Genomic DNA, 25,378 nt, shown 5'->3' on the forward strand with positions numbered 1-25,378 from the left:
TTATTTCGTTACGCCTACTCTAAAAACCCACAACATTTGGAGTAATAAAATTTCGTATTTATTACCTTTCTAATCCTAGTAGGCATCAGATAATTTCATCTCACATTAATTTGGATAAAATAATTAATTTCATTTAATGTAACTTAGATTATTCTTTAGACATTCGAGAAGCGAGAAAGTTTTAATTGTTTAACATAGATTAGCTTTATCTAGGTATATTTTTCTTTTATGTTTTCTTTCTAATATTTAATTTTGTTTTAAATATAGCAATTAAAATAATTAATATTATAAGTACTAGAGAATACAGTAATTCTTGCGTTCACCCTCGGTAGATATACTGCTTTCTAAACTAGTGCTACCAAATTGTTACATAACATGGCGTTTTATAGAGCTTCAAGATAAGTAAGGAGAGATTGAATTTATGTTCACAACTAAACAAAATTAAAACATAAACCAGTTGTTTCACCATCGCAATCAATGTTTTCATTGTTACTGGCACTCCCGTTTAATTATGAATGCGAAAGTTTGTATAATTGTTTCTTACTACTTCACGCAAAAACTGTAAAACCGATTTTCATGAAATGCAGCACGCACAAGGAGGGTTGGTTTGATTAACACATAGGATAGTATTTATTCCGAAAATCCCACGGGAACGTGAACTATACGGATTATTCTTTGACAACGTGGGCGAATCTGGGCGCGAAAAGCTTATGCTTACCATAAAAACTTTAACATCTTGAAAACACATAGATTCTTTTGACATCGATTAAAAACTTCCTTTCACATTTTTGACCCGCTCCAAGATAAAAATGTAATTACGAAAATGAATTTGATTTCCTAAGCAGTTCGGTTTTCTTCGTAAATATTTTAGTTAAGGAAATTGCTGAAAAGCGCTGAATATAATTCATAATTAAATTATGTCCGAAGGCCAGCGCCAGTTTACCGTTCACCCTTGCCCAGATAAAATATTTAGCTTTGATCGAAATTAATGATAGCTTCGGTTAATATTTTAATGGCGTGAACCTGCTGTTTTAATTATTTATACGTGTGTCGAAACAAAAAAGTTTGAACTAAAATAATTGTTTGTTGTTCCTTGTCCAGCATTATCAAATTTAACACGAACATGGATTTATAAACAGATAATTCTACCCTATTTGTGATCGGCAAAATTATTTTTTACTTTGAGTGGAATCCTAAAAAATAACGTCCGGCTCAAAACAAAACTCTATAAAATTGACAACAAACAGACTTCCTTTAAAAGAGCTTTTGAAGTTATCATACAAATAATCACCGCCCAATCTTAAGGCATTTTGAAACAAAACATGCATTAGCAATAGTGGACTCAAAAAACCTATTTAATTAATAGGCATAGTTAATACATAGATACATTTTTTTTGTAATATATAGGATTAGTTAGTTAAAAAATTAGTTAACCTTTAAGAAGATTAAAAATTGATTCCATAAAGACGTATTCGTTATAGCAATTCAAAGTATCATAGATTTAAGGTCTAAGCTTTATATCAACATAAAAGATATCGCAACTTATGAGATAAGGAAGAAGCTCCTATTATACGGTTACGATTACATGATTTTCACATTTAGACGCGGCGAAAATTTGTTTCTTCCTTTCAAAGAAGCAACGACGCTTATATATTATTATTAATGTGGATATAAAACTAGATGAATGTAATGCGAGAAAATTCAATGTTATTATCCTGACATAATAATATGATAAACAATAGCTATAAGCAAAAACAGCTATAATAATATTTAGCATTCAGAATATTCTGTTAACCCTGACTTGGCATTATCATTTCCAGGAAACGATATTTGTGTTAAAAAGTCCGCCCTCTTCAGCGATTGTAATAGAAAGTTCGGCCAAGAACGGGATAAGAAAATTAATCTGTATTAAAACAAGATAGTTTGCCCGAACTTTGCCCTTTGAATCACTTAAATCACAAGCGCCTATATTATGTAATCAGGGGGATTAACGTAATATTGCAAAGTTTACATAGGATGCGGGTCACTACGTAATCCTATAGGAGGTGTCAAATCGAATCGGCGAGGTGCGATCAACAAATCGACTCGTAGGAAACTTAAACATTGTTTTGTTTTCGTATTAACTAATTTTTTCATTAGAACAGTGACGTCATGCGATGGCAAAAGCTACGCATTTTCATGTCGTAGGCGTTACAACGGTGTATACTTATGTAAACTTTTCATATAATGGAAGAGGGCTCGACAATCAACCTAATTTTATCCAACATTTTATATAATTTCTTTGCATTATAGGACGTCACGAAAAAATGATTGTAAACATTATGAACATGTTTCAAGTTAATTATGTTACGTAATCAACTTTATTTCTACACCATCAATATAAAATGCTTGTAATTTTCAGATCAGTATTTGGAATTCCCTATTTCACAAAGCACTTGTCTCATATAAAAAGTAAGTATAAAAATCTTTACAAATCTGGTACCCGTAATAACTACGATCACCAATATCGAGTTGAAAATACTGTGTGTGGTGTCGAGACAAGAATAAAGCGGAGGGTTTGCGGTGTAGCCGTGCGATACGGCCACAGGTGTTAAATCGCTCAAACATTTATTTTTACACTTATAGCGGTTATACCATTTCACCCGGCATGATCCATGTTTATGTGGGGACTTACCGACGGGAATTAAAAGATACAAATACAGATGACGCGGCTTGTTTATTGAAGCCTATTGAAAATACTATGTTGTTTATGATGGTTTGCTTGCGAAAATAATTTAAACCAAATAGTCGTAGAAATAAAGCTCAGTATTCAATAGAATAACCCGTTATGTACAGAACCATCCTTTGGGGCTGATGTTTACTTTCAAATGACGTAATGTCATTTTTATTATTTTTTATTGGCTTTTCAGATGGAGAGTGGTCAGTTTATGTGTGGTTTATGGCAATAAAATAATAACATTAGGACTAAGAAACCGATAACTTACGAGAAAACAAGATTCAATCTAACTATTAGATAAGACGAATGATGTCGTAAAAATAAAAAAAGAACAGAGTAAGGAAAACACAAATACTTAAATATAAATAAATTATACGAAGCTTTTTATCTAATCTTGCATTATTGAGTTTTTTTATTTATTAACAATCCACATTCGTTTAGTTTCACCAAAATCGTTAAAGCTTTTTCGTAAGTTGGCTGAAAAATATGCATATTTTAAATAAAATTAAACTTAAATATTTTGTTACTAATAGAGGCCAGCTAGATTCATCTCATGACTCATACATTATTATTCACAAAACTGATTGTTTACCTTTCTATCTTTTTCTTATTTTATTTATTTCATAATCGTAAAATATATTTTTAATCATGATTTAATATTATAAATCAATTAATAAAATAATTAGTTAATAATACCTATTTGAAAAAAATAATTATGATTATTTTAATGCATACTTTAATATAAAAAAAATATTATTATATATATAAAATACATACTTTAAGATAACAAATATCAATGGACCAGCTCTTTAAAATCCCAAAATATTTCGCACGCTGTCAGTGGGTCAAGGTAATTGTGGGGTAACAATCGCAAAGTTCTCATAACTGTATTTATACAATAATTTAATTAATTTCAATCAAAGATTATATATTTATTTATCATATAAAGTCTTGACACGAAAAGATCTATTAATTAGATTTTCTTATTAATATTGGTACGTATCTCATAATATTTGAATTTGAGATCTCTTATTATAAAACAAAATTAAATATTATAGAGGCATTTTTGGACATAATGTTTTACAAATGCTTTATGATAAAAAATATTTAACTTCACCGTCTTTATTGTACTTAACTCGTCATATAACTGTTTTAAATTTCAACCATAATGTGACGCATTTATAATCTTATATAAAAAGTTATAAATAAGGAAAATTGAGTGCATTTTTGATTAAAAGGCTTAAAATGAAACGTAACAACTGACGTAAATTACAATAACAGTGTAAATTAAACTATCATTTTATTTTGTTTTTATCAACACGCTTAAATTAAAACGTAACAAGTATAACATAAAATTACAATGACAGTGGAAATTAAACTATTTTGTTATCAATAGGCTCAAAATGAAACATAAGGAATTACGTAAATTACTATAACAGTGGCAGTTAAGCTGGTATTCGGTTGTGAAGCACAACGAATAACTTCCGCGTTCAATCCACTACGATGACAGAATAAAGGCATTAAAAATAAAAATGTTTGAACTTCGCCGGACCGTGGCGGAATTTCGCAACTACATTTTTATTATTTGAACAGACTTGTATGTGACTTTTAGAGTAAGTAGGCTGTTTTTGTTTGCTTTGTGTGCGGTTTTATAATTATGAAAATGTAATGAAATGAACCTTTATTAAGCTCTACTTTCTTGCAGTTCATAGTTTATGATGTGCAAAATTACGTATGTATAACATACAGACATGTTTTCTAAATGTTATTACTTTGAATTTAAGCTTAATGAGTAAATGCATAAATAATTATTATTTTATGTTTATTTCCTTTTAATGAACACCCAAGTAGAGCCTCGCTACAATTGGATATAACAAAATAAATGGTCAATGTAAAAGAAATATTTAAAACAAAAATCATATTTGCAAAGCGATTCAAGATAATATCTCAGATTAAATACTATAATAGTAGAAGAATTCTCGTATATTTTAATTATCTAACATTGCTTTCTCTCAGCGGCTGAAATAGAAATTCTTAGAAATTACAGAACTAAAATATTAAAAACTACCCTAGAAAATGTTGCTTATTAAAAAAAGTAGCTTACAGTTGATGTTACAAAAAAGATATATTTAAAAAATAATTTAAACAGGTACAATGCCCTTCAATTTGCAAAAAAAAATGTACAATTCTTTCAAATTCTCACGATTGTGTTTTTGAACACTTACATTATAATATAAATCATAAAATAATTGCTAAAGTACTTGACATACTTTAGCCTCACTTTATAACTACTTATTGTGGTTAGTAATACAATTATTTAACAGTTATACGAGAAACCTAATAGTTTTATTTTCAACATATGTAATAAAAACTCGTATTACTTATTTAAAAACCTAGGGAATAGTGAATAATTAATTATTAAAAACTGTTAAATTAGTCTCTATATTGTAAACGAAAGCTACCTTGATTATAGTTTTATAAAAATGAATCTGATATTCGTATTTATCTGTTACATTTTCTTATACCTAATTAAAAAAAATTGTAAGCATTTATTTAAAAGGAGAAGATAGGAAAATAACACAAGCCATTTATTTTGTAAACATTTATTCATTCACATAGAGTTTCAATTTATTTACAACTAAATTATATAAATTATTTATTATTTACATTACTTACTATAATTTAAAACCACTCGTCATCGTTGATAAAATATCTTTAAATTTTCTAAGAGACCATGAATAATTGCGATTTCTTTGTAATAATAAAGTGGTTCTTTTTTTTACTCATCGCTTTATTAAATAAGGTGTTTCGTGTTAATAGGCGTGCAGTGTGATTTTCCTGTAAGGCATTGTTCACATGATTAATACATATTTTTTAATTTTTAATTCGGTCCGCCCCGTCTTCGCCTGTAGTACATGTTTACTTTTTCTCTCCATAAGAACCATCCTCGACTATTGCGTAGATTTATTCAAGGCTTAAGTGAACGGGTGTGTAATGTGTATCAAGCAGTTGAAATATAATACAGGGCAATCTAAGAACACCTGCCTTTATAGTTGAGGGTACAAATCGAGATTTCTACATAATTAACATTTTGCGCACTAATGTTAGATGCGAGGTGAATTATTAAATACACGGGAAATGTTCAACATTACATCTATAGCAATTTAAATTACACTGAGACTTTCATTTTGCAATGTGAGTCAATAATTTTATGTGTGCGATGTGTGTAAAATATCTAGGAAAACCACAAAATAAATGTTACTCTATACAAAAACGTGTAAATATTTGTACATAATACACATACCTAAATAAAATTTTGTTAATTGAGAGCAAAAATAGACCATATTCTATTATAATACGCTCGGTTAGTACAATTTACAAAACTCTTTATGTCCCCTTTTTAATCGATGAATACCTACGCTGTTAAGGAAAGCACGGCATACATTAAATAACATTTTATTGACGTCAATGGACGCTACAGGCTACAGCAGATGTTCTATTACAAGAACAAAGTCCTAAGAAACCAAACTAAAGTATAAAACTAAAGTACCAAACTAATGTATATAAATGAATGCTTATTCATTTATATACCTACATACAAGCGTATGCGATATCTTTTATAGAATCGTAAACTATGCATTTGATGATCTTCAGCAAATTATTGAGCATGAGCTCAAAACGGTTTTTGAGTTAGTACGACCAATAAGAATAGCAGTGCACCCCATAGTTTTCTATATTATGCTGTAGTATCCCATAGTAATACTAAAAATCGTTGATATAATTTTGTAATTACAGTGGTCAATTACCGTAGCTGCGGCAGTCGCGATTGGCCCTTTCCTCTCTCAGTTTATTATCGATTAAGTAACACCGATTAGATAATAGGTAGTTGGCCCCACTTGTCGTACAGATCTATAGCAAATATGTGAACACAATAGGACAATAATCTAAAGTGAGTTTTCACTTAATTAAAACTAATGTGGAATGCACTATTGCCGTTTGACGACCGAATTGAAACATTTATGTTCAAAACAATCACGTTTTTTATCCGATATACAATTTCATACTACAGACTAAAAACTAAAATAAATCTATTTATTTGATTTTATATTATAAATATTTCATCTACGACATCGTCTAATTTATATCTAGTTAATACCTGGAGTAAAAGCATATTATTTAGATCATTAGGACAGTTTAATGATTTATTATCACGAAGTATTCAAGAATAAACTTAGAATGTTTTATTGCTTTTTTGTGTTGTAGACATTTCAGATACTTACACCGATATTTTACATTGTTTGTTCCCAAAAAAATGGTTTTGTAGCACATTAATTTCGGAGGCACTTTATTCGAAAGCTCACTAATATTAATATGTACAAGCCCTTACATTTCTTCGTGCTGCGCTGTCAATGGGGCTTTGCATTCGTCGCGGCAAGCACTAGTTATGAAACTGTGACGCAAGCAAAGAGCGTCATTTGTTTTGCGGTCAATTATTTACAAATGGGTATTTAAATCGAAACTAATTCGAGTCACGGTCCGTTGGGCAGTTTCGCGTTAAAAAAAGGTATCAGGCTTTTTGCTACATTTGAGTATTCAAAATGCGTGCAAGATGTGCTAAAAAATTTGCGTAATGTGCACTTATTATAATAAAAAGTTCATTTAAATAATATATTGATCACGTTTTCTTATATTATATACACTTATTTACTATAATGGAACATTGCTCACACTGTATATTAACTATAAAGTAATTTTGTTTACTGCAAAATTTTACAAAAAGTTAATTTGATCTATTCAATCTCACGTGAAAGTACAATCACTCTAAGCGGATTATTATGGCATCTGAAAAAAATGTTCTAACTTGAGCTAAAAATTCTTAATGAGAGTTTCCCAAGAGTTCGTTGGCCTCTCATTATTTTTAGTTCCATCCGTACCAAGGCCGAACGGAGGATCCGCTGACGTCCGCAAAAAATAAAGACCTCGCGTCGACGATGAAGAGCCGTACCCGAGAACTGCGAAGTCTTTATCTTCACAGGCATTAGATTCAAAATGCTTCAAGCTTTTGCACCGTACGCCGATTAACGATTTAGGAGTTTCAACACTTTCAACGTAAAGTTTCGTCGCACGCAGGTGACTGCAGGAGGGCATCAAACAGCCAGGTTGCATCGGCCCCCCGCCGTTCACGTAAAAGTCCGCATGCCCCAAAGCTTCCGTTATACCTTGCACTAATTTATTCGTATGAATCACATCAACATAATCAGCGTCCAATTTGTCCAATCGCTGATCAGAATATGCGGACGAGAAGCACGGTCCCGCGGGGTCCAAACCGGTAATCCGACCCAGTTTACGCATTTTGTATTTTTGGAAATATTTCCCCGCCCACCCCGCCGTGTGCGCTCCCAAACTTATTCCGAGCAAATGAAAATCTACAGCGCTCGCCCCGAAGTCTTCCAAGTTAGCCAAGAGATTAGCCAGTCTCTTCCCAATTAAACGAGCGTTATGCACAGATAACATATATCTTTTATTCATCATTTGTTCTGAATCCACTAAAAGAACATTGAACATTTTCTTCTCGTTGTACACTTTAGCTAAATCTAGTGACACTGAAGATTGAGCACTGTCCCGATATCCGTGAATGATAATTTTGGTTTGCTTCGTTATGTCGAACACGTTCGGCTTGATGAGAGCTTTGTACGCTGTGTCAATGGGGTAATTGCTCATCTCATCGCCGTTTAGAAAGAATATCTTCATCGTCTTCAATATATCGTTCTGGCTATTCATCGAGTCAATCTGCAGGTTCATGATCGCCCTGCCTGTGAATTAATAAAAACACGATACATGTGACGTAATGAGCGTATTAAAAATGAGCGAAGGTCACTTACATGCTCCGGATATTTTTGCATATACGGTTTCAGCGAAATTAAAATCGGTCTCGGTTTGCGCGGCAACCTCGCGCAGTATCAGACAGCGCGTGGCTATCAAGAGCACAATCAAATTTAAGTGGTGCATGGCAGGCCCTCTGCGAACACGGTCACTGTGTCACTGTCTGTTGCGAGAGAAAGGTCTGCTGACCACAAAGGAGAAACCGTGGGTGGGGATTATCTCGTGCAATTAATGTGCACGCGATACTTACGTCATGTTACATTCGCTATTAGAAGGCCACGGATCATTGGTGTTTATTAGCATTATAGTCATGACACTATTGTGAATTCAAATGAATAAATATTAATATTTATGAGTACAATATCATACGTAGTTATTAAGTGTATTGTGAGTACTTTCACTTAGTGTTTAAATTAAATTAATAAGTTTGTGAGTGTTAGAATTACGTTAAATAATAATAATTAAGCGAGTTATCTCGTTGAAAAAATCGTAATGTATTGAGAAGTCTGAATTTGGTATTTAGTATAGATAATAAAATTATTATACCCCAAGTGAAGAGGGTTTTTCCCGGATGAGATAATTATGTTAAAAAAATAGAGAGAAAATTACTGAGAACTCTGGATGTAAAATAAACATTTCAAGTACAGTTGGTTATTGCATTAAAATATTACCCAAGGGTTTCAACAAACATTGATTCAACTACCGTCTTAATCCACAAAGTAACTGTAATCTAATCCCATTAAATGAATAAATTGTTTCGTTAATTTCTATTAAAATCATTGTCTTTTATTTTCAATTGTCAAGTACGAAATTTACACAATTATTGCATTTTGGCGAAGATGAAAAATTTCGTAAAATATTTAATCCAGTCTGTAGGTATTTATGCTCTACAAAAGGTGGCGTAGAAAATGTTTTGAAATGATATTGTTTAGGTATGAAAGGTTAATCAAAATCCAAGTTTTCGACCTTGACGGACCCAGGCGCTAGCCGCCATCTTGAATTAAAGGTGCTAAAATTAGGTATATTTTAAATAACTTCTCAATTGTTTACTAAATCACAAAAGTGTCTATGAGGGGTTCAAAGAAGACAAAATTACCTACATTTTTTTGATACATGATTATTCTGTAAGTCTTAAAGGTAAAAAGTTACAAGCGACGGAAATAATAATATTTACAGAAATCATATAATTTTAATTTTGTTTAAAAATTGTACAGCTATCATTTTTTAATTCTCTTTGATGGCCCGGGCTGGTGGAATGGTGGCTTCTTCATTATCGTCGCTGAAATTTTCTGTTTCATTGTCTGTATTTTTAGTTTCCAACCATGAAATTTCGTCATCATGACCAGAAGAAATCGAAGACGCTGGAGCACGCTTTCTAGTAACTTTTTACGGAGGGGACATGGATAAGGAATCCTTAGAAGATATCCGATATGAACGATTCATAAAGTTATCAATAAAAAGTAAATTTAATCGACGAAATTTCATGGTTGGAAACTAAAAATACAGACAATGAAACAGAAAATTTCAGCGACGATAATGAAGAAGCCACCATTAACCAGCCCGGGCCATCAAAAAGAATAAAAAAAGATTGCTGCACAATTTTTAAACAAAATTAAAATTATATGATTTCTGTAAATATTATTATTTCCGTCGCTTGTAACTTTTTACCTTTAAGACTTACAGAATAATCATGTATGAAAAAAATGTAGGTAATTTTGTCTTCTTTGAACCCCTCATAGACACTTTTGTGATTCAGTAAACAATTGAGAAGTTATTTAAAATATACCTAATTTTAGCACCTTTAATTCAAGATGGCGGCTAGTGCCTGGGTCCGTCAAGGTCGAAAACTTGGATTTTTATTAACCTTTCATACCTAAACAATATTGTTTCAAAACATTTTCTACGCCACCTTTTGTAGAGCAGAGGCTTTTACATTTCCCCACAGACTGGACTAATTGACGCTTTGTGACATTCTTTTTTTTAATTAGATAAAGATATTAAAATAAGAACCTTATTTTTGTTTGTTCGTTTCTCGAACACTCCATTATCGATCTAACAATATCAATGATTTCTTAACATAATATTATATTATTTAATATCCTGATAATCCATAGGATACTTTAATCATCAACACAAGAGAAGTTAGGTTGAATGCCAAGTCTAATATAACCTTCAATTATATTTCAATGTTCCTTGGACAATAATTGTTTTACATAAAATTTATTTAAATAAAAAAATGCAAAAAATAAATGAAAGGCATAAAATTAATAATAACGCTTCTGTCGTATTATCCTTGTAGGAAGTTGATATTAATTTTAAGGATCGTATGTTAGTTACAACACCTTATCTATTTTTATCCGAGTACGTTGAAAGTGTGGGTGTTGTGTTAAAAATTGCAATACAGGACAATACAGCTGCTGTTGAAGATGTGACAATAAGTTATTAACAGTATGAAACTGAAACGAAAGTGAGAGGATACAATGGAATACGCAGAAGTTAGTCAGTGTCTTAGTTAAAATGCAACTACATTTGTATGATTAAATGTAAATAAGGTAGCTTATGATATTTAGATTTATTTAAGCTTGCTGTAAGTTTGTATGCAACCGCCTGTTAGACTCAATTTTGAACTATTTTAAACGGACAGATTTCAGTCAAATTTTGAACACATATCTGGAATCAGTGGCGATACAAAAATTTGATGAGTTTTACTTATTAAAGCGTGGTTTTATGTTTTTTTAACTATAAATTTATTAAAATAAAAAATCGATTTAAGTTATTGGAAATTCCCAAATAAGCTTTATAAGCTGCTTAATAAAGGCACGTTTTTGCTGTAATATAGTCAATTAGTAGATTTAGTCAATTACTTTTATTTCGCTTTAGGCAATAGACTGAAAAAAAGGTACAAAAATCTTAAAATCTAAATGCTCAGTTCTTTTATTCAGAACGCTTATTAATTCATTGAACAGTAGAATATTTTTCAACTCTTTCGTATTATTTTCACGTTTCAATCATAATTTATAGATAAGTTGTTTTCTTATAATTATAAAATTAGATGAAATATGCAGATTAATACTGTTATAAATATAGGAAGTGTATTTATAAGTTGCAGTATTATTAGTTTTTGTGCAAATGTATGTACTCTACGCTCTACTGGCTCTACCATCACCAATTAAAACTAAGCCTCAAATTTCCTAACAAATAAACATATAAAACATTGTAAAATGTTGTAATCTGTAATAATTGTTTTATAGATATTTTATAACAATGCTATATAATAGAAGTTTTATCGCACAAGTTTAATGAAGCGGCTGAAATAACAACAGCCTTTAGGAATAGAGAATAAACTGAGATAGGGCTTTGAACGGATTTAACTTTCGTAATAATTGAATAGCAAGAAAGCCATAGTTTTTCTTTATGTAATTACATTTAAGCGCCGATTCTAAAAGGATTATAACGAGAGACAATGATGTTTAATAAAATCGCTTTTTCATTGTATTTAACATGGATTTTTATCCTTCTTTTAAATAAAATCTTTAAATTTAATTAATTAATTTTACTTTATATTTTATAATAATGTTTCCTTCATATAACGCAGTGCTGCACAATCAATGTGTACGAGTACATTTTTCATTGAGATACATTCATTAAACGTATGTGAGAGTCGTAAGAACCAGATATTTTTTTTAATAATTCATATAGACATGTAAACCACATCCAAGCTGACCGAGCTGCTTCGCGCAGCAATTCTTCGCGAGGCTGCACGCTCTGTATGGACTCGCCCTTAAGCTTTTTAGAAGTTATCCTGGGTTATATCCAAAAGATTTGGAATACACAAACAATCTTCGTGAAATCCGCAAGACGGCGGCCCTAATGTTTTTTTAGGCATCTGATACCTTTACGCCTAAGGGAGAATATATTAAGACTGGTTGTAGATATGATATGATGTGCTATACCTATAAGATTGATAAAATACACTTATGTTTCTTCTTGAATTGACATTTCATATTTGGGACTATTTGAGTAGGTATGTAGTTGGGTTATATATTGGGTTGTCTTTATAATTTCCTTCATTTGATTCAAAATACAACTATGAAACTATATTGAAGATCCACTTCAAGAAATATTGATTTCGTTTAAAAGTTTACCTTAACATTTATAGAGAGTTTCCTGCACAAATTTAAAAAAAAACTGTAGACATACATGTCGACGTGGTCCGACGATATTTCTAAAACAGCGGATAAATCTTGGATGCGTCTGGCCAAAGACCGAAAAGAATGGAAAAAACATGTGGAGGCCTATACCCGACTATGGGTGAATAGGCTTGAAAGAAGAAGAAGACATACATACTTAGCAAGATGTGTCAATTATGCGAAAACTTTTTGATCTTTATCGATGAACGTTACTTGTAAGGATCAAGAGATTTTATCGGACTAACTGATGTAAAAGTCAGTACTATCAGAAATCACTAGAAACTTTTTCAAAGTCTACCGGCTTAAAAGTCTATATCTACAGAAGTGAATGTAAAACACAAAGCGTTTAGTTTATATTATATTCTTGAATAAGAACTTGATAGCCAGATTCACATAAACTTGTTAAACCCGAACGTCGTATTCTAAATCCATACTAATATTATAAATGCGAAAGTAACTCTGTCTGTCTGTCTGTTACTCAATCACGCCTTAACTACTGGACCAATTTGCATGAAATTTGGTATAAAGATATTTTGATACCCGAGAAAGGACATAGGATAGGTTTTATCCCGGAAATCCCACGGGAACGGGAACTATGCGGGTTTTTCTTTCTTCTGCGTGGGGGATGCCGCGGGTGGAAAGCTAGTGATTCATAAACACTCTATAAAAGGTTTCAGAAATACTAAAACATGTTGTTGTTCATAGCACGCTTAAAGTAACGAAGCAAAGTAAGTAACAAAAATATACATAATGAGGCATCATATAACAAACAATTAGTTAGGATACGTTACATACTGTTTGAAAACAAAACCTCATAAAAATAATATATACTCGCATTCGAGTATACAAAAATACACAGCAAACTTCATATTTTAAATACATTTTATTAAACCGCATTCATTCACATTCACGCAACTGCAGTCGGACATAGTACAAGCAAATCATTTTTATTTTAAAAATAATATTTTAATGTACTATAAAGTATAATGCTTTTTCTTTCCCCGCTAATGTCTTTAAGCTCATGTTCTATTTAATCCAGTGCGGTCTAAATTCCAACGGCCCATTATGAAGGATGAGCAAGAGAATTAAAACTTTATAATTGTTAAGAGAAATCTGATTTCACGGACTTTTGGGATCATTTTTGCTTTGTTGTTCCCGCTGTTTTACGTAAGGAGAGTAAATTCAATTTGAGAAAATTAGGAATCACCTAATTGTTAGTTAGAATAAAGCCAAGTTTGTTCTATTTGTAGATTTTTGAATACTATGTGTATTTAGATTGCTCGAAAATATTTAAAGGTAGTTTATTATGCAGGGAAAAAGCAAGTATGTTGTATGATAAATTATAGCTTTTAAAATAAATTATATGCCCACAATTTAGCTCTTACATTTCAAACCTTTTATAAAAGTGTAAACTATTCTGATTTCATCTATACAGAACAGAAGTACGTCTTTAAACCTTTTGTAGATAATCTATACTAATATTATAAAGAGGAAAGGTTTGTAATTATGTATGTATGTATGTATGGTTTTCACGCATAAACTACTGGACCGATTTCAAAAATTCTTTCACCATTAGATGCATCTTATTAGATTAGCTGCATCTTCACTGAGCAACATAGGCTAGGTTTTATACCGGAAATCCCACGGGAACGGGAACTATGCGGGTTTTTCTTTGAAAACGCGGGCGAGGCCGCAGGCGGAATGCTAGTAACAGATAAATAAAGTCGAGGTTACCAGTAAAAATAGAAGTTATTATTAAGTTTTTAATGACAGTACCTAGGTACTGTCATTAAAAACGTCTAATATTAATCGTAAGGTTTTCGATTGCGTAATTATTAACGGTCAAATATTAAACGTAAGGTTTTCGATTGCGTAATTAAAAATACACCTAAAATTTATGCTATTCAATAAATATCTACCCATTAAAATTTGTGTTTTTGGAACATCTATTATTGTGTTCATTTTTTAATCCTTCTTTACAAAAGTCAATAAGAAAAGTTAATATTTTCACGGCTATCAATATCTCGAAATTCACGCGAGAAGAAATCTTTTAAAATATTAAATAGAGTTAAGTATTTATATTACATAGAAGAAAGCATAGAATAATTCTATTACATAATTAAGAAATTAGTGCTCTTTACCACCCCCAATTAGTTTGAATAACCAATGAAATCTTAATATTCATTTATCTCGTCCAGTAACTCGCACTATGAACAAAATGAACACTGTATTAAAGAAGTATTTACAAGAAATCCCTTTTGTATTCCCAAGTTTATTTGTACCTGACTGTTGGAAAATGTAATTCCACGTAAACGAACTATGAAATAAGATTTGTTGAGATAATTAGTTGTTCCATTTTATAAGCAAGTAAGTGGGCGGTCTGTTTAAACTTAAAAGGAGATGAGGAGGCGGTTTAAACATAATAGAAACATATTACGTTACAAGTTATAATAGTGTGGTATAGTTAGCAGAATTTTATTAATCATCGTGTAAACTGTAGATCTTGGAAATAGAAAAGGTTACATGGTGTAGAAGATTATGAGGCTTTACGATGTTAAATTTCAATTTAGTCTAGGTATACTTATTCTTATTTTGTACAATTTATTAATGTTATTGGTATAAAATTTAAATGCGATATTTACATGATTTTAAAAGAGAGAGCCTTCCTCGGCTCTGTAGAGACTGATTCCCAACCGGTGGTAAATGGTCTATGTTATTACGATTTCAAAGTACTCCTACATAATCTATTTAAACATTTTTTTTTTTGTATTATTGCACCATGATTGCGCCAAATCATGTAATTCATTTTATTTTCAGGTCTATAATATATCGTCATTCTTCAGCCGCAAGTAATATTAGTTTTATAGACTTAGGGCTTTTTATTTCTAGATCAAACTTAAGGACATACGATCGCTATCACAAATATAATGTGATTATTTATTTATATTATGTACTAGTTCAATCAATATAATGAATCATGCTATAATTAATAAATCATTTATTCAGCATCGTAGGCACACACTTTTTGAGGCAAATCACCAAAAACTTATGAAAAACAATAGTTTTTGTAAAGAAAGTATAATAAAGAATTTATTGAGCCTAGAGAGCGTGTAAATAATAAATAAAATCTAAAATATTCTCTCAATAATCTGCACGATTCTTTCCAGGTCTCTGCAGCCGTATTTTTAATCTAGATACCAGATTGAATAAGCGCGGCAATTTATTTTTAAGATTACATCCGCGAGTTCTTTATTAGGTGTGTTGCCTTGCATTTCTTTATTATTATACTATCCTGGTTACACAACACGTGGAACATATACTAGAATAAGGGAAGAAGTTGTGTTTGTGTATAATTATTATTTAGTTTGCATCAATTTTTAGGTGTGTAAATTGGTAGATGCTGTATGCATGAATAAAGTACCTACTCTAAACTGTACCTTATTGCCTTAGCAATATATTAATGTTCAATTGGTACATTTAATACTTGTAGTTTTTAACAGGCCTATTTTCTGATATTTTTAAAAATATCGTTTCGTTTAATAGAGGTGTTTGACTTGTCAATAATGGTATGAATTTTTAATGTTCAAAACATAAAGCTTTTTAGCTTTCAACAACTGACGGTTTATTCCGTTCCTTTAAACCACGCATCATTTAAAATTTGTTAGCAACAATATTTTTTGTTGCAAACCTAAAAACATACAGCGCAATATAGATAAATGTATTGCTTTCCACCGCAACTATCAAACCGACAACCGCACAGTGTAAGGAAATCGCTATCTAGCGGGATTTAATTCAAAATTTGAACTTTGATTTATCTAGCATTTATTGATGTCTATTTATTCCTTAGCTACTACTTAATAGGACAGCTTATTTTTTTCTTATGTAGGAAGGTCAACGTTAATATGAAAAATGTTTATATCGGCAGCAAAACGGAGTCACACTCACTGCGTGTTTTCCAGTGTTAATTTGTACCAATTCCGTTTACTTATTACGAAGCGATTATTAAGTCAATAGTGTTTTTTACTTTATTTATTATAGTGTTAGTGTTTAATACGTAAGTACATGCACATTTTGTTTGATTTATATAGGCAATAATAGGCAAAACCAACCATTTCTGTTCGTACACGAAATATACTTCGATTTATTTAGATTTTAAATTCATTGGACCCGAAAACACATTATATAGCATAATATAGCAAAGTGTATACCATCACAGTAAAGCTGATGATTTAAACTAACTGATGCAACTCAAAAATTTTGCGCTTTTTTGCGGCACCCATACATTTTTTTTTTCAATTTTCAGCATGGCTATCGAAATAACGAAAATGCAAATTTTCGAAATTTGATCATCTAATAGTAATCAATTTGACGAAGTATTTTCATTTTTTATGTGGTATTATCCTCGTGTAACTTATTATGGATTTTATAAAAATAAAATCAAGGGTTTGTTGAGAGCATAATGCCAACAAATTGAAGTTAAATCGACTACATGCCATCGTCATCGGGGTCGTTTTTTTTAGAAAAAAATGTGATTTGGTTAAAAACAACTTTTTCGCCTGAAAGTGTTTTACTAACTATAAAAACACTTATTATAACCTATTTCAATCAAACTAAATAATTTCCGTATCATCAGAATTAAATCCCGCTAGATTGCGATTTCCTTACACTGTGAACCGTCGTGCTATACAGGTGCAGTATTTGTGTATCTTTACCAACCTGTATGTTTGTTTGCATTCCTATTCAATAAACTTCCCCGTACATTGAATGTTCAACAACCGAATATAGAACACATAATCGATTTGAAGCTGTTAGTAAGTTGTAATTTATGTTATTGTGTTGTTTACGAATACGCTGCAATTGTTTACCGCGAAGCGTTGGGAATGGAGAGCTTTATCCGTCCAATGGCTTGTAAACTGAACGTCAGTGTACACTTTTCAATTCTATTTATTCTCTAGAAGCTGCACAGTGCACTCTGCAATGTCATCCGCGTATTTTATCCCATTCTCGTTCCATAGGGAGTGACTTTTGAGTTAGAGAATATCGCTTCCATGTCTCAGGGAACATTACACGATGCTCGATACAGGGTCTGTGTTTAAGATGATCAATTTTTATTTGCACATGATTTATGTTCATGGTACTTATGAATATAATCTATATATGTGGCAACAAATTGGTTGCAGAATTCGATGAAAAAATATTTTGAGAATTAATTGCATGACGTTGTATAGTGTATATATACTCCGAAACAAAGATGTAGTATAATGAAAATTCTAATTATACCTTTGAATAAAGATTGTGACTTTTTTGATCTATATAATCTATATAATGTACCAGACTTTATGTCTAACACAAAGCGCTATTTAGAGACGATAATAACCGAAATTCGGAGATAATATAATCAAAGTTGCATAAGCCAAACAGTAAAGGATATGCTACGGAGAGAGTTTACACAAACTCTCTGTTTTAACAGACGCAAAACTTCAAGTTTATATTGTACTGCACGATCTATATTATTTGGAATTCTTAGTAATGCAAAGAAAAAATTTAATTATGATTAAAGCATGGGTGAATATTATCCTTTATTATCTAATTTAATTGTTTGTTTTTTTATTCTATGTTTTTGCAATTATTATCGTTATTCAAATGAGTACCTAACTACGCAAAATTGTGTCGGAGTGAAATTAGGACAAAATCTCTAAAGAAGATTTCGATGGAAACTCCAGTTTTATCAAGTTAATTAACTGATTTCACTTTATTAATATTATGAGTCTGTGATAAATTATTCTTATTAAAAGTGTTGGAAATAAATTAAGATGTAGATTTCCATGAACATAAACTGAAATTAATTTATGAGGTAGCCATAATAAACGAGTGCAAATGATTTAAAAAAGAAAGAATGATGAAGCTTTACCAAGGCGTCATACAAACTATGAGTAAACAGCTAGTAGCTTTGAATAGCCCACGGAAAGGTTTCTTATAAAGTTTTCCGTATAGTAAGGACATTCTTTATGCTCTGAGAGCCGGTCAAGGTCTGCCGTTCCTGCAATCGACTTCCAAGAATACCACACTTGAATCCTCGCAAATTGACAAGCTGCCGTTTCATTTTATCTTCACTGCTGTTGTCAAGATACCAACTTTTATGGAGATTATGCGTTAAAAATATGGTAATACCTGCAAGTAGGAATTAAAGACTTTCATCTATATATATAAAACTCAAAGGTGACTGATATAGTGATCTATCAACGCACAGCCCAAACCGCTGGACGTATCGGGCTGAAATTTGGCATGCAGGTAGATGTCATAACGTAGGCGTCCCCTAAGAAAGGATTTTAGAAAATTCATCCCCTAAAGGGGTAAAATAGGGGATAGAAGTTTGTATGAAACTTTTTATTACTTGGATGTATTTGCATGAAATTTAGCACACATATAGGTTTTATCCCGAAAATCCCACGGGAACGGGAACTATGCGGGTTTTTCTTTGAGGACGCGGGCGAAGCCGCGGGCGGAAAGCTAGTTACAATGTGTGTATGGTAGTTTAGATTCACTCTAAGAAGATAAGCTACATATCTAACATTATAACCAAAGATATATGGATAGATTTTTATTATTATATGTAGAAATTACTCTTTAAATAACAGAATCCCCGAAGGAAGTTAAAACAATTACCTAAATCATAGTTTAAGTGTAAACTAAACAACCTACGTATGATTTATAATCGAGTCTCATAAATATTATTTAAATTAATGAGTCGGTTTGCAAGATAATTAATTCCATTCAAAATGTTTGGCTCACTAATATCTTGTAAGTAATATACGATTATATTCTCGAAACTTTATACATTAACAAATAAAACCCAGTATCGTATAAGGTGATAATTCAGGACGATTTAGTAAAAGTAAACGCAGATTAAATGAGCCAGCATCGGATAAGAAGTTAAGGTTTTATGTGATGCTTAAGTAGTTTGAGAGCTGCTTCTAAATTGCCCATAAAATATATTAAAAGTCGATCGCGCCAATTTGTTTTGCTCGCATTTCGCTGTTCAATTATTCAACTGATCGAACCTTTGATAAGTGTATCTTACGTATACTTTTCTTAGGAAGAAAATATCAAATGAACTTTCACTGTAAAAGACACAATATGTAAAATCTTTTGAAAGTATTGCAGAATTGTAGAGAGAAAACCGATATTTTATTTCAGTTGATGTTAGTGCATTTGAATAAAGTTTAGAAGCTATGTTCGTTGTACGTGATTTAAAAAGTTAATCTCCACATGTTTTTTATCTTTTCCTGTCGCGCCGGGAACTATACTTATCTTCAAAATATGTTTTAAATATGTCCAAGTACTTCTATTGTTCTCTACTGCACCCGTCTTGATTAGAAGTATAGAAGAAGGAAAATCATCAAAGCATTATTTGAAAAGGCCTTAGCATCAACAGATTGCGTAATACAATGTTTACAGAGGCTAATATTAGCTAAACTAATATACTGGAATCAATAATGCGGTGTCCACTACACAAATATAGAACGATAAAGTTGCAAATGGCTCCTTTGAATCCGCAGTCGACGGGTGCAATCCAATTAATTATTATCAAGGTGATATTATTCCACAAACTGTTGGTTTGAAATATTAATTAAGGATGCATTTCACACTTTCAATGATACTGAGCTTCAATTGTTAAAGTTATTAACAGTCTCTCGTTTTGTTCTTTTCATTGAATTCATTTATTTCGGTATTCTTTCTAGGAACAGTTCGAAGCTATTTTAACTCTCAGCAAGATTAATGTTCTAGGATTATTCAGGTATTATGTAGGCATTTAGTAATCATTTTGTAAAAATAGTACAACCTTTAAATGTTGTTAATTTGAATTACGATAATATAATAAATTAAGCTTATTAGAAAACGAGCTTTTTTTTTAAGGATTATCCGAATATATTTAATACTGAACGTATCACAATGATAAGTATAATATAAGAATAAACTAGAGAAATTGTATAAATTGGCAGCAAAGTTGTACTTATAAATAATAGCAAACAAACACTTTCGAGAATGATGACGAACGAAAATAGCCTAATTTGAACTTTCATATTTCGCAAATAGAACAACACCTTTACCCGTCAGGTTCGCATACTAAATATCATGTTAGCGCTAATTAATTTCAATATATAAGTCATAAATCTACAATCTGAGCCCGGAATTACGGGCGAGTGTGATGAACGCTTTCAAAATTTATTACAAACCTTTTATTTTATTTTATATTACGTATAAAATACTCGTTTAGTAAGAACATTTTCATAAAAATCTTTTCTACAGAACTGTAGTAATTAATTAACATCACTTTAAATTTTAAATTCATTAGCTAGTTCATGGATTTTTTAATTAATCAGGGTTAATACTATGTAAAATTGCAAAATTAAATTGAAAAATAGACGCCCAGCTCGTGTTAATTTTTGCTATCAATTTAATTTCTTTGTAAGCTTATTGCATCAACGCGATGAAATTTTAAGGTAAAATAAATTACGGATATTATTTGAAAATTCTTCCATTTTGAAAAATCGGCTCTATTTATAGCGTTCTTAAAAACCGTTCCTTTTTATGAGGTATTAAGAATTATATAAATTAGGAAGTAGGATAAACTGCCTAAATAACCGTATTGTTTGAATATCTTCAAGATTTTTTAGTACATTGAAATTTAAAAAAAATTTCTTACACATTGATACCCTCTGAAACACCTCATTCCGCAGAATTACATAAATGATTAAATATCAGTAACGACTGTATTTCTTTATGTGCGTCAAGCTATCAAACAAGCTGACGTGACCCGATGTTTAAGCTCATCGCCCACTAGCTTCCGACGTAATATCCGCAGGTGAATCGCCCACCTTTATATCGTAAGAAAAAGCTAGTTTAAAATATTACAAGCCATCCCATATAATTTTTCTTTCACTGTTGCCAAGCGGAAAAAATCCAGTTAAGTCCAACCATGCGGGAGAATTTCCGACAAAGCAAATATGTTTTTTATTTGCGTTTAATTATGCTAATTTGCTTTGCTCTTTCATTATTAAAACGTGTAATATCAAAGGAAGAGTCGCACATTTCACACAGATGATATAGGATCTGAATTCTGAACACAATTATAAAAGCATTATAATGATTAACGTAAATAAAATGCGAGATTTGTTCAAAATTTATAAATTAACTGTCAGGTGATTTTATAACAAACACAACCCATTGGAGTCGCATCATCTTAAAAATGAAAATATTCTAGAAAGTAAAAATAATTGTAAAAAACTGCAAGCATATTTCACGAGATCGTGCGTAGAACCTTGACCAAGTCGTACCAGCCAGCCAAATGGAGTTCGAGCCAACATTTTTGGATTACGCATTTGAAATTTACACTGGCCTTAGGTCAATTCAGTAGCATTGTCAAGGCCAGTGGAGTAAGAACTTTATATGCCACGAGGAATTTATAGATATTATCATGAAACCCCATGAATTAACATTTTTGAAGATCTATTTCATTTAGTGATAAACTTTATAATAATTATGTCGAATGTATGAAGTAAATTAGGTTTTATCGGATGTTAAACAATCGAATCTATAATAATACGGTAGTAATAATGCTTGATTCAACGAGCCAATGATAGAAATTATTGATTCGATTAGATAATTTTTATATTAGATAGTTAATAATTAATCAACGAAGGTAATAAAGTATATAAGGAATATGATACATAATATGAGAAAGGTATCAATGAAAAATGTCAGAATAGCTTTAAGTCGAAAACTATGAAAATTCAGTTTTTATAACTACTTAAAATTTTCAGTATTGTAATTGAGCAGCTTGTATGAACTATGAATTGAAATATTAAATAAGAAGAGTACAGTTTGACTCGTAAAACTGCAGTACAAACAAAGGGGTTACATTTTCAGTATTGTGAAACCAAAGCAAAGCAGATAGACCGCTAATTCAAAACCAGAACTTTGTTCTATCTAAATTGCTTTCAAATCAAACAACTTAAAATAGTCATTTATACTACACTTTTAAGTTACTTTATACAAAATTAGATTACAGATATACATTTCTTTCTTGGAGAAAAAAGTCATACAAAGTACTTTGATTTTTACTTAGACCTAATAGATTTTTTAAATAAACTTTGCTTTAGTTTTATGGGTACAATGTGTATACGTCACGATATTTTGTTAAAGCTTGACAAATCTAATTCTACGAAATTAGTGCCAACCTTTTGTTGGAAAATGTGACTAACGAGCATAGAGCCTTAGTGTATACGAGAAGTCATAAAAACTTTTAACGTGCGAAGTAAAACAATTAAATAGTGTGACTCATTGGAATCGTAAAATGAGAATTAGAAATCCTCCTTTATTCTATAATTAATAAAAAAGGGGACTGCCGCGGTAAAGCTATAATTGCATAGCATGCCTTCAAGCCACACCTCCGAGCCCGTCGGAGTGGGGAGCGTGAGGTTTTTTCGTTACGGAATTTCTCGATTCGGTCCCCGCGCTCAAGGCCCGCGATAGAAGCTATGCAATAGCTTAACTCTTTAACAATTCCAATCTGCGGTAACATAACAGAGCTGTATCTCATTCAAGATTCTGTGAAGGATTTCTATATTCGATGCAATCTGCTCCATTTCATTTATAGCTCAAAATATTCTCTGCTTACATCCAATATCAATAATCAATTTACACATAAATTTTAGTTGCTATGCAGGCGTAATTCGAAGAACTGTTCTCGGTAAACTGAGAACTTTTCTTGGTATAATATATATTATGAGTAAATTATGAAACGATATTAAGGCGCACATACATAAACAAACAAGAATTTGTAATAAAAAGTAAAGAAAAATCGCATATTACAATATGTGAAGTTAAATAAATTTCTTAGATGATAAACACAGTACAGGAGATGGAAGATACGCCTGCCATATCCCCACGGGAAAAGAGAGTAATTCCTCCCTTTACATTATCTCAATTGCAAATGAATAAAAATATGAAGCAGGTGTAATCAGTGAAATAGACACAGATATCCATCAAATTATATGCTGGGCATTCGTCACTATTTTGGTAGTTTTAACAGCGACAAACAAAACATTACGAGTTGTTACGTAATCATTTTATTTATGGGATTTATTTTTATTTATTTATTTATTTACTAGAGTTTTTCAGTTTTCTGTGCACCATACCATACACCACCACGTGCACAAACCGCTACATATGTTTTCATACTTTTGGAAAGATATGATTGAATTAACCGTTCAAAAGGCGTTATAAATTAGATTTTCCGAATATTCTTAACAGTTTTGGTAATTCACTCATACTCGTAACTTATTTGTACGGTTGCCAGATCCAATACTCGGTCTACTAAGAAGCATTGGCATTTCACATTCGAGCGGGGTCACGGTTCATTCAAGGAATCTCGAAAGGAGATGAAATTACTACTGTCATTTAAAACATAAAATCTCATACGTGCTACGAATGTTTCTAGAAATTGCTCTGGTTTTGGGAAATTATTTTTTGATTTCAGTTAAATTTAAGCTATGGTCTAGTTGAAATATAAAGGTTGTTTGAAATGTAAATACTTATAGGAAAAACATTTTGCACTTTTTGGTATTTATACCTAGTTGTAGTTTTATATTATTTACCCAATAAAGGGTTTTCATTAATATTACATAAATCTTATAACCATAAAATGCCGAATAATGCTTTATTAAGAATGAAGGTTTCACTTCAAGCCAACTGTGTATTAAGCTATCAACGCAAAAATGCTATCAAAGCCTTTCTTGGCAGCAAGCTTTTTCTCTCAGATTTAATTCATTCCACCCACATAATATATTATTAAGTATTTCTTAGGAATTGAGTCTCAATAACGTCCTTATTTGCTTTTTATTTACTAAAAACAAAGCTAGAGTAGCGAGGCTGGCGGAAAATACAAGTACCGGGGACATCACGGATAATTAAACGGCGAAGTCTTATATTTTATGATTAATGTTTTATTTACTTATTGTTGCTATGCATTGTGTTATATTTGGTATTTTGAATGATGAAGGATGCTTCATGTATTTAGTGTATCTACAAAGTATAAACTTTGTAGGATGATTTTTTAAAGGTCTGAATATTGTCTGTGTTAAGACGTGCTCTATGATCACACATAATATATATTGTATAAAAAAATTAACACAGATGTTTTTTACTTAAATACGTAGGTATATTATGCAATATAACGTACAAACAACGTGAAATTCAAACAGGTTACGTAGGAATAAAGCGTGTAGAGTGTAGAATGTAGAGTATATCTATTATTTGATTTGAAGATAATTTTTTACACGTCAAGGATCAAGGCACCAAACACCTTATACTACAATATTTATAAGCAAATATGATTACAAACAAATTGAATAAGTCGAATTGCAATAACGCGTGAATTTATTCGGCGTGATATTATTTCGTAGTGATTGTGGGGTAAGAGGCATGACGGCAGCCGTGGGCGGTCTGCGCCGTGCGCCGCCGCCTGGCAGAGCCTTCTCAGTATCTGCCCAACCTCCGTGGACGACGCTCGTGCGGACGTCACGCG

General features: G+C 31.4%; 1 protein-coding gene across 1 annotated transcript; it reads right to left on the reverse strand.

Annotated features, from left to right (window-relative positions):
* Positions 1–5,359: 5,359 nt before the first annotated feature.
* On the reverse strand, positions 5,360–8,759 carry LOC149483017 (phospholipase A1-like). Its single transcript, XM_089703121.1, has 2 exons — positions 8,599–8,759; positions 5,360–8,529 (listed from the first exon to the last, which is right to left on the reverse strand). The coding sequence occupies exons 1-2, from the start codon at positions 8,723–8,725 to the stop codon at positions 7,583–7,585; spliced, it is 1,074 nt and encodes a 357-aa protein (XP_089559247.1). The 5' UTR covers positions 8,726–8,759; the 3' UTR covers positions 5,360–7,582.
* Positions 8,760–25,378: the final 16,619 nt, after the last annotated feature.

Source organism: Colias philodice, chromosome 14 (genome assembly GCF_061535455.1).
Source record: "Colias philodice isolate Cphi_HAF_F1 chromosome 14, ilColPhil1 Martin Lab GWU primary, whole genome shotgun sequence".
Taxonomy (NCBI): domain Eukaryota; kingdom Metazoa; phylum Arthropoda; class Insecta; order Lepidoptera; family Pieridae; genus Colias; species Colias philodice.